Here is a 12,077-nt window from a genome sequence, read left to right on the forward strand (position 1 = left end):
AACTGCATTATTTTTTCAAATTAGGGACTTAAAAATATATAGTTTAAACTTTCAAGTAAATAATTCAAACTATAGAGGTCAATTAATCACTACTCAAAAGCTCATTCATTCAAATTTTAAAAATTTGTATCAACAGTGTTTTTTTTTGGTACAGTACGAAAATAAGCATATCTATGGTTGTTTAATTAAAAGAGTGAAAAACTTTTTCTCCTTTAGAATAAACACTAATTTATAGTAAATTAGCTTATTTCTCGATACTTGGATATTAAATTTATATTTAAGTTTAATATTTATGCACTGACACTATAAAATAGTTTTATATTTTTATTCAATCACAAATCATCATTAATTATTTTATGATAATTAATTATTTTAAAAGTAGAAAAATTTATCGTATATAATAGATTATGATTAGATGATTGTATATAACTTTTAATACTATCAATTTATTATCTTTTTCTATTCATATTTTATAATTTATAGGAGTAATTTTTATATTATTTGAATTTTTAATATATTTTATTTAGTTTAAATTTTAATAAATGTACGTTTATATATATATATATATATATATATATATATATATATATATATATATATATATCAATAAATATTTAAATATATTTTATACACACTTGTGATGAATTTAATTTTTTTTAAATAATAATACAGAATAATTAATGTTGATTTAAATTATTTTATTGGACAATCATTAAAATGGCACACTAGGGTTATTCAATTCGAATCAAATTGAATCGAACTATGTTGAACTACAAATGCAATTCGCGTGAACCAAACTGAACAGTCAAGTAGTTTACATAAACTGAATCGAACTGTTTTAAAAATGTATTAAACTGGAATGAACCGGTTTAAATTGAACTATTATGAACTGTTTTTAACTGTACCAACTTATTTTCAATGGTTTTTTTATATAGAAAATACTTTTTCTTTTGCTTTTAATTAAAAAATACAACATTATTTTAGTTGGCTTCTCATTTTTACATTGATTTGTGTTTGAATAAATAAGTAATGCTTTTTTTTATATGATTGTGAATTTTCAAATTGCTATGAACAAAATATTAAAGATAAGTTTGAGCATTTTTAAATTTAAGATCAACATATTTGAAAATTGCTTATGGAGGCCACACGAGACAATATTTGCTTTTAAGTGTTGCATCTTATTTAGCCAACTAATTGTCATATTTAGGTTGATTTACATGTGGCTAATATATACTAAAAATATGAAGAAACAAATGTTTGGCACGATTTCATTCTCCTAGCCTGATTGGTGGGATGTTAGGAGCCAGAGGAAGAAGATAATGCCTTGGTTTGAGGTCAAGGTCCCTCCTAGACTAAACTAACTTTTTACTTGAATTTTGTTCTCTGCTTTTTATTCATGCATGCGATATCTTTATATACAATTGGGTTTACACTGCTACAACCCGTAATTAACTTTTTGCAGTACCTTCTAACAGTTTAAATGCCATTGCAATTAACTAACAGCTTGTAACTAACTAATAGCCATGCATGCAGCTTTACACGTAATTCTCTAAGTATTTGGAGTGCGTGATGTTCCTTGGTGGCCTTTCCTCACGTGCTTCTGGTATTAACGAAGTGTCTTCCCCTTTCTCTCTGTTGCTGGTGCTATCATGGGATTCTTGCTTTTCTTCATGTAATGGGAGGGTACAGGGGAATATTGTATGTTGGAGTGGAGCGGGATTTATTTTTCCAACACTGATGAGTATAGGTTAGGGAGTTGGGAGTGCACTGAATTGCTTTTTTTAGCAGTTCAATTTTTTAAAACTGAACTTAAAAGATGGTTCGGTTCAATTTTTATTTAAATGGTTCAATTTTTATTAGTTTATTTTGGTTTAGTTATATTATAGTTCAGTCTGTTTTGACCACCTCTTTGGTGCACATGTATCTTTCATAATAGTAAAATATATATGTGTAAATTGATTTAAATTTTATTTGTGTAAATTAAAAAATATTAAAAAAAAAATTATTAGTTGTGTTCAAGTGAAACATGTAGTGTGAATCAAACTCATGTTTGAATTGAAATTGAGATATTGATGTAAGTTTTTCCCTTCTAAATTAGGGATATTTATATATGAAAGAGATTGATAATAAGTTTTTTTAAAATGGACTATTTGTCCCTCTATTAGAGGGGTTTAGAAATGTTTGTAATTGAATAAATAGTTTGACAAACCAATAGATGATATCAAATTAGAAAATAGAAAATTTTGTATAAGTTATATCCTTTGTGGCCATTTTGTAAAAAGTCATTAGGTATTAATATGTTAGATATGTGTGACTTGATTGGTAAAATAATATCTCTTTTAAAAAAAAATTATATTTTTCTACCATTGCAAAAATAGAAGTTTATTACGAATAAGCAAGATGTTGAGGAATTGTCCATATATAAAATCATAATATTATATTTTAAAATATACATGTAATCAAATATTTTTTACATTTTTACTTCGATCAACAAAAAATTATCATATCAATCAACACGGTTCTTAAACATATTATATAAAATAAAAAAAATTGAATATTTCAATTTATATTATTGTTATATAATATAACTGCTTTAAGATTCTATTGGAAATAGAATGAACTAAAATAAAATATAAATATATTAATTAAATTATTTAAAGGAAATGGATACAAGGATTCATGTATTGAATAAATCTTTCTTTTTTATATATACAAGATAGTACTTATAAGATGCAGGGGTAAATTTGAACATTTTTTTAGTCTTGATGATTTTTTTTTCAGGAAATAAGCATAAAATTCACTAAATAATCAGGGATTAAAAAAGTGTCAAAGATAAAAAAAAACAAAATTCTTGTTTTATTAAATACTCAATCTAAAAAGAAATTCATCAAAGAGTAAACATAAATTCATATATTTATTAAGAATAAAAAAATATATTTAACAGCGATTCACTTTAACTTCAAAAAACTAAACTAATAAGGTAATAATACACAAATATCCTATTATTTTAAACATCCTACCAATATATTTCATTTCTCTTTATCTCTTCCTATCAAATTATAAATCCTATCTTACTTATTTTGTCATGTTTCTAGGTGTTGCATAAAGTATTAGGGTGTCAATTAAACTTTTTCCAAACTAAAATAAGTCTTTCACTGCCTTTAAAAAATAAAAATAGTGTTTCATGTAAGTACATGTACACATAACATATAAATGCCGGAACACCACATTGTAAACTTGAAATCCTAGAAAGATAGGAATTATTTAACTAAAAGTAGTAAAATAATGCAATTTTAACTGTCATAATATCATTGATGTTTCTCATTCTCTAAGTATGCCATCAGCATCGACAATTGGCACCAAGTATTCTACTTTGATCAGATTCATGCTGAAATCCCATAGTTTCTTAGCCAAATCAATGTCCCTTCCTAGTGAGTTTGCTTTGGCAATTTTATTATCTGCAAAATACTCACCACTAATTCCTCTCACTTCTGGGTGCAATGCTACATAACATGTCGTTGCCGCTCCCTGAAGTGAAGTTGAAGATAAAAAAGAATCACTTGTAAAGAGCATGCTTGTTTTTTTTTTTTTTGGAAAGGATAAATTTTATTAAAAGATATATATAAAAATTAAAATAATTATTAAATTATTTTAAAAGAAAAATGCAAAACTTATAGAAAAAATTAGTATTTCCCCAATGATGTTAATTAATTGACAATATAATTAAAAATATCTTTACACTCACATTATATTTTTTTTGAAATTTCCTTTTAGATTAATTAAGTAACAAAACCCCTGACGTGGATATTTGGATTTTGATGCTCAAATTGGTTTAACTTACCTGCTGGACATTTTTAATTACAAGATTCAACAACCTCTTAACTACACCTGGAATTCCTGCATAAACCATACAGAAAAATATCCCATCAAACTAAATTACTTGCATAAAAAGAAAAAAAAAGAAGCTAAAGACAACATGAGTTGATGTAGCAACTAAGCTATAAATTGCAAAAGTTGCCACCAGGTGAACATGTGAAATTGTTTTGCAAGGATGCTTAAAGAGTTAATCCTGCGCAATAAGTCTGAATTCAATATTCAGAACAACCAATCTATTTAATTTAACATAAGCATTGATTATATAGAAAGTGTCCAAAATCTTATGATTTACATAATTCCTAGAAAGACCATATATTTACACCAAATAGTGCAATGTTGTAGTTACCAGTCAATATTCTGTTGTAACGATGAATATTGGTGGCAATGGCTCCTGGATGAAGAGAATTAGCAGTAATATTTACCCCTTCTTCCTGATGATCACCATGCAACATCAAACAAGTAATATTCCATATATTAGAGACAACTGATGTGGCAAACCAGAGGGTGTTTTTTACTCACAAACATAAGAAAAGGAAAGTCACCAAAACAAAGAGAGGAAAAAAGAATGTCTTATGATTGTGGTTGATAAGAGTTACAAGACTAGTTGCTAGAAGGGATACAAAGTTTAAGTATTTCCAGAAACCTTAAAGGTAGGCTCTAAACCCAACTGAGAAGGGAGAAATTTGGTACTGGTAATGACAATTCAGATAATGAAGCGACATATCTTAAACAACTATATAACAATATAAAAGGGACTATATAACAAGAGTGTGTAGTTACAGTATGCAGAAGACAAATACCGTTCAAAAACAAGATTGTTTTCCAAACAATAAAATAAAGTATCAAATCATAGCAAGATGGATCTATTATCACATCAGAAAGGACAAGATATGGAATGATTGTATAAAAAATATTGGTATGACACCTATTAAAAAGAAAATGGCAAAAAATCAGTTAAGCAAGTTTGGATTTGTGTAGAGAACATATAGATACCCTTGGGAAGAATAGATCGCATGAATTATATCCTTATGAAAAGGGATAGAATGAAAACAAGGAGTGCACTGGAGAAAATTATTAAAAAAGAATCCTGGATGAATAATATTAATTCCTAATAATTGGTTTTTAATCAATAGTAGCTATCAATAATTAACCAACTACATGCCACATAATAGTAAAAAAACTATGAATTTACTCTTTCACCAGAGTAACATCTAACTCAGGACTAAGTAGTTAGGATACAAAACAATAAAATGTTAGCATACCTTAAGACGTCTTGCTAGTTCATTCGCATGTAAAATGTTAGCAAGCTTTGATTGTCCATACGCGCAGAATTTCTGATAACTATGCACAAGGAAGCAAAAATAGTGATCGAACTATACAAAACACTTATGCTTTGTAACACTACACAGGAATCATGCTTGTATGCTTAACTTTAAGTGCAACATGGTTTGTGCGAGTAAAATTGTATACTTTATCCAGGTGCATCAAATTTTATCAGCAGGTTTTGTGTATTAGACTTTAATCTGACAAGTGATAGGCCTAGGTAACAGCAATCCTTACATAGTAATGTGACACCTAAATGCCACACATATGGGCAACGAAAAAAATCAATATAAAAAAGGAATGATTGATAATAATATTCATCTTCTCTATAGTTAAGCAAATGTTATAGCTGAATTACCAATGCTAATAAAATTAAAGTCTCTATAATAATTGTTCTTTCATTGACAAATTCCTAGAAGAATAAGCCTTGGTAGATTTTGCAGTCTCTGGATAAATCCCACTTCCATAAAATAGAAAGAAACTGGCAGCATAATGTATCTTAATTTGTATTTGGGTCACTTCTTAATTACCTGGATTCATCGTTAATTTTATCAAAAAGGATTCCTCCACGATAGTTGAGCCATTGATGACCACTAGAGGAGATATTAACAATTCTTCCTTCTTTCTTACTTTCATGCGTTGTTCTCTTTATAGTATCCAACAACAGATTTGTTAAAAGAAAATGACCTGTGGAATTATGTTATATATAAGCAAAACGAAAAAGATCATTTCCTCATCTTCTTAGCCTATGATTTTAAATACACATTAGAAGCGTTATTTGATGTTTTATGTAAACTATTTCTCAATTATATGTGCTGAGGCAGATCATAAGTGTTGAAGGACTACACAAAGATCTCATGTATGAATGATACTTAATTTCTTCCCTGGAGAGAGAGAGAGAGAGAGAGAGGTTTCACATTAGATTTCCTACACTCTGGAAACTTCATTGTTATATGTTTGATTTCCCCCTAAACCTAATATTCTTGAGAGCTCAAAAAAATTCATGCTATGGAACATTTGATAGACACTACATACCCATGTGATTTGTGGCAAATTGCAGTTCAATATTGTCCTCAGAAAGCTTGAAAGGGGTTCCAAATATTCCTGCATTGTTTCTTAAATTGCAACAAATTAAATAAACCAGAAAACATTAGCACTCCATTGTTTCCTTGAATGATCTGAATTAAGATGTATGTGTAGAGAGCGCATTTGTCAAATGTATTAAACACAAATACATGTATAGTTCTCATTTTTCAAAATAGAAAGAATTCTCACTTGATATATATGTTTCCTATATATGAATTTTTTTTACTACATAGTTATTATACTCTTACATGAGAATGTTTAATGGAAGACCAGATGAAATGAACTCTAATGCAAATTTTCTAACAGATATCATTGAACTAAGGTCTAACTCCATAGCATCAACTTTAGCGTTGGGAATCTCTTTAAGTATTGCTTCCATAACAACTTTTGCAGCTACCACATTTCTCACACCCATAATTACATGAACACCACGCATGGCAAGAACACGGGTAGTCTCAGCACCAATACCACTGGATGCCCCTGTTGTTACATTGTCCAACAGCAACCAAAAATACACAATTAAGGTGAAGGTACTTACATATAAAAAATTGTAGATTTCATATAGAATTTCCAGTTTGTTTAGAAGTGTTGAAGTGTTATAAGTTTGTATGAAATTAAAGAAAGGAAAAAGAGAGACCATTTCATGTCATTTGGGAAAAAAGTATTTTTAGTAGATCTAATAAAATTAACTACTCACTTTCATATTTATTCTATCAAATAAAAGGTGAAATTTCATATTCTATTCTATTTCTCTTCTTTTTATCCTTGTTTCTACGCAAACAAATAAAGAGTAAGTTTCGTATAATTTACTTCTGCAACCTAATTAACTTTGTCATCCAATTCTTAATAGTAATAACCCATAACATTTCATATCGAAAGAAGATAACACCTATGGGGGAAAAAGTTTTAAACATAAACCAACCTCATCAAACTTATGTGGTATCATACAACTATAAATAGGTGTTAAATATTAAGCTTCCCTTGAAAAAATACGAGTATGTTCAGGTTTCGAGTTTTAATATTATGTCTTCGAATATAAATTTTAAAACAAAATCCTCCGATATCTATAAGAGTTACATTATTTACCTCTATTTCAAATTATTTTATCTAGATTTTAAAAAAAAAAAAAAAGAAGTTGATTGAAAAGTAAGTTTAAGTTTATAAAAAGATAATAAATTATCATTTTAGTCTCTGAATATATAAATTTGATGATAATTTAATCCCTAAAAAACAAAAAAAATTATTTAATTCTTGAATTTAAAAAACAGTAAGAATTACCTACTATGTCAATTTTAATAACAAATTAGTCTTGAATTTTACAATTTAATTTTAAATTAGATTAAAAAAATATAACTTAATAATAATTGATCAATAAACATGACAGTTTAATGATAAAATCATTTCAAAAACTTATTAATTATAGCATTTTTTAACAGATTTAATGGTTAAATTAAAATTTTCATTTTTTTAAATATTAAATTATTACTTATTTACACATTCAAGAATCATAATGATCCTTTATCTTAAAAAAATTAACTTTTAAACCAAAAAGTAATTTTTAGAACAGAAAACACCACTGTGACCATGTTTCTACCAGCACCATAACAATCGTACGTAAGGCTGCACTTGCAGGCATCATCACCACTATGTTTCAGTTGCAACCATGGTCAAGTACTACAATTACTATTATCATCACCAGTTTCATAATCACTAAATTGTTGGTATCACTATCAAAGTCACCAAAGCTGAATAAATATATAATAAATATTACGTGAAGAGGATAAAAAATAGAGAATTTGTCAAAAAGAAGAAAAAACAATAATTTCAGTTATATTTTGGAAAATAAAAAGTGACCTGTAACAATAGCGGTGAGGCCAGTGCCATCGATTCCTTCAGTAACTTGTTCGGCAGTGGAAGAAGATGAAAAGGAAGAACCCCCATTTCTCCCGCACGGCCACCACATGCCGTTTTGATCCGTCTCTGAATGAAAACGACGACAAAACAAAGTGGAAAACGCAAATAGCCTCTTCTCTTCACTATTGCTCTCTCTCTCTCTCTCAGTATATATATATCTTTGAGGATAATCATTGGTCATACTGATAATCATGTTAATTAAGGTATAAAATTTTACACCTTAACTAAACAAAAATTATTATTATTATATGGTTTTGAAGAGAGTTATTATAAAATTTATTAGTTTTAATTTACTGCTGTATATGACGTGATTAAATAAGAGTGCATGCACAGTGTATGTAATGTAGAAGTATATTATATATAGCCGCCTATTGATGACGACGACGACTTTTTAACTAATTTGTTAGATGAGTTATTAATATTGGAAGAGTTCTTGATAGTATGCAATATTCTTTGTAATTTAAAAAGAGTTAATTCCTCTATTTAATTATTAAAAAAACTCTTATGGTATTAAAAAAAGATTAATTATGATTTTGTTCCTTAAATGTTTTTTTTCTTCAAATTTCTCTTGTCTCTAAATAGTTTTTTTTAGCATTTTTGGTCCTTTTATGATTCATCTTAGTTCTTGTTGTCAAATTAAGTAATAATATAATGATCCGTCACATAGATAATTTAGTAATTTCTTACATTATGAAAGAGTTTAATAGGATAATTATATTTTTTTATAAATTATGTTTTTAGTCATTCATCAACTAGACTGACATGCATCATTAATTGATATGAATAAATGAAAATTTTAAAACAGTTTATTAAAAAATTACATATAATTGTAATTATCAAATTCTCTGATAATATGATAAATCTGACAACGTATAAGATTGTTACATTATCAATGTGATTCCTTGATAATAAGAATTAAAATTGTTAGTAGAGAAAAAATATCTAAAATTTTAGCCATTTAGGTATAATCATTGAGCTGACTTTCCCTTTGACAAGTCAATGTCAGGTAATAAGTTAGGATTATAAATTAAAGAAGGTAATTAACATTATATTAAAAAATTAAATAATATTTATTTTATGTCTTACTACTTTTATTTCTTATATGATACTCTTCCATTTCTTTTTAAGTATTGTTTTAGCTAAAATTAAGATAATCAAGAAAGTTATTGGTTTTTATTTTATTTTAAGAGATTTTGTTCAAATTTCCTATTTTATCCCTTTCAAATGATTTGTTTTCACAAAATTATCCAAATTAACTGTCATAAATTTCTTCTCCCACATTTAAAGTTTGTACTAGCAAGTTCTCTTATTGGAACAAAATGTTTTATGAACAGATACAAGGTATTAGAACTTCTCTCAATGTAACAATTCACATTCTTTTGGTCAATAGGTAATAAATACACCCTTGAATTTTTCAATTATTTATTATCTAATTTTATGAAAAATATATAAAATAATTAAAGGTTAGTTGGGTATAATTGAAAAAAAAGTTAATATTACCCTAAAATCTGAAAATGACAGCTAAAAAGGAATAAACTTTTTTAAAAAATGCGACGGTTAAAAAGAAACGAAGGAAATACTTATTAGGCAACAGAAAGAGTAGAATATGAAAATAAAATAATTAATGACACATATTTTCTTTCTTTCTTTTTTAGAAAATAAAATGGTTATATAAATAAAAAAATCTTATTGGGATCACATAACAAAATTTATGGCAAAATTATTAATTTGGTCACTCTATTTATTTAATTAATTTAGTTTAATGTTTCTATTATTAAAAATTTTAATTTCATCTCTTAATTTTCAAAACTAATGCAATGTTGCTCTTTGTCAACATTGTTAAAATTTCTATTTGAAATGCCTTATCTGACGACTGCGTATTAATTTTTATTGTGTTACATGTACAAGAAGTTAATAGCGTTACTTGCAAATGGATGAAAAGGACAAAATTGCACCAATTTTGAAAAACAAATTATCAAAATAAATTTTTTAGAAAAGAATATTTAGCATCTTAAATTTTAATTTTGTCTCGATTGATCTCTATATTTTATCTCTTTTGTAAATAGACACTATACATTTTAATTTCAATCAATCCTTAAATTTTATCTTTTTGGCACATAGAGACCTAATTTCAGTTTCATCTCAATTAATTGTTAAAATTGACTCCTTTCGTAAACAATATCTTATAATGAATTGGAGTTAAATTACTGACAAAAAAATCTAAAGTTTTTATTTATTTAATCTCATCTGTTTTTTTTTTATAAATCACTTTTTCAAACATTAAAACATAATAAATTTAGAATTAAAAAAATTAGATAAATTTTTTTTATTAATGTTATTATTTCCCCTTTTTAAATATATCTTATAAATCTATATTCTTCATTATATTTAAATATGGAAATATGAGTTGTAACAAAAAAAATGAATGATTAACATTTAAGATAAAAAAACTTGAAATAAAAAATATTAGTAAAAAGATAAGTTTTAAAGATCAATTAAAGTTCAAGTTCAAGGTGACTATTTACAAAAGGTTAAAGTTTAAATAGTAATCATAATAAATTTAAAATTTATGGTGTTTATTTATAAAAGAAGTAAAGTTTAAGGATTAATTGAAACAAAATTAAAGTTTAGGGTATTTATTTGTAAAAGAAGAAAAGTTTAAGGCAATTTAATGTTTTTTACTCAATTGTTTAATAATAGAAGGATAGGAAATTGAACTAATAAAGAGAGAGACTAAATTAATAATTTAGCCTGAATTCATTAAATATGCTAGGTAGGTGTTGAGTTCATCAGAAATTAGTAATTGGCTTTGAATAACGACAGTTATACAATAGTACAATAGTAATTTCTAAGGTTGTGATGCCTTTTAGACACTAGAAACTGGTAAGTATGTATTTGCCATTTATGTTTATGTCCCCCTGATTCATTATGACATCCTTATCTACGTACCTAAACCATTACTCAATGTATTTATGTATGCAATAAACCTGACATTGACTTGTCAAAAGAGAAAGTCAAAGAGAATAAGAAGAAAAAACAAAGGGAGAAGAAGTGAGCAACCTGTAACAATAGCAGAGTGAGGCCAGTTCTATCGGCAGTGGTAGAAGTGAAAAGATAGTAGAAAGAGAGGAAAAATAACTTTCATACAATAAAAAAATATAGTATCATTATATGTACCATAAAACGATAATATAGAAAAAAATCATTATCTTAACATAATTTTTATTAAAGATATTTATATTATTTGCATACTTTCTTTTACTTTCGATACAACTAAAAATAAGTAAAAAAATAATAAATTTTTATTTTATTTTTAAAAACAGCTAATAATTAAAAGCATCTCACTTTTTACTTTTTTTCTTTTTCTTTTTTTTTCCTCTTACTTTCTTCCATATATCATAAACGAAAATGATAGGAAAAGAAAATATAAAATGCAAAAAAAAAAAAACTTTCCTTCTTTAACAATTGTGTACTAGGATAATGAAAATAGATTAGAAATAGGATTTAATTTTGACTTGCTTGGTTTGAGACAAAAAGAACAGAAATTGAAAAGGAAAATATTATGAGATTGTTTTTGGATAGAAAAGAAGAGATCGAAAAATTAGATTAAAAATAAAAATACTATTTTCGACACCTCAACGTTCAATAAAGTTAAGTAAATTACAAAGGATGCCTTCCAGGTGAACAAGGAAAATTGTTTCGATAGAATGCTTAAAAGATATAAGGTCTGTTTGGGTAAATTTCTTTGGAAGTATTTCTAGAAAAAAAATAAGAAAAAAAAAGATGAGATAAGTTTTTCCAATCAATAAAAATAAGTTTTCCATGAATTAATTTTTAAAAACCCATCAATATAGTTTTTCTAAAAGATAAAATGATAT

At 26.4% G+C, this 12,077-nt stretch overlaps 1 protein-coding gene across 1 annotated transcript; it reads right to left on the bottom strand.

The window, feature by feature from the left end:
- Positions 1-3,128: 3,128 nt before the first annotated feature.
- LOC100793843 (short-chain dehydrogenase TIC 32, chloroplastic) lies at positions 3,129-8,527 on the bottom strand. Its single transcript, XM_003548126.5, has 8 exons — positions 8,140-8,527; positions 6,534-6,765; positions 6,235-6,314; positions 5,730-5,886; positions 5,139-5,217; positions 4,223-4,307; positions 3,842-3,897; positions 3,129-3,528 (listed from the first exon to the last, which is right to left on the bottom strand). The coding sequence occupies exons 1-8, from the start codon at positions 8,390-8,392 to the stop codon at positions 3,322-3,324; spliced, it is 1,149 nt and encodes a 382-aa protein (XP_003548174.2). The 5' UTR covers positions 8,393-8,527; the 3' UTR covers positions 3,129-3,321.
- Positions 8,528-12,077: the final 3,550 nt, after the last annotated feature.

This window comes from Glycine max, chromosome 16, assembly GCF_000004515.6.
Source record: "Glycine max cultivar Williams 82 chromosome 16, Glycine_max_v4.0, whole genome shotgun sequence".
Lineage (NCBI taxonomy): Eukaryota > Viridiplantae > Streptophyta > Magnoliopsida > Fabales > Fabaceae > Glycine > Glycine max.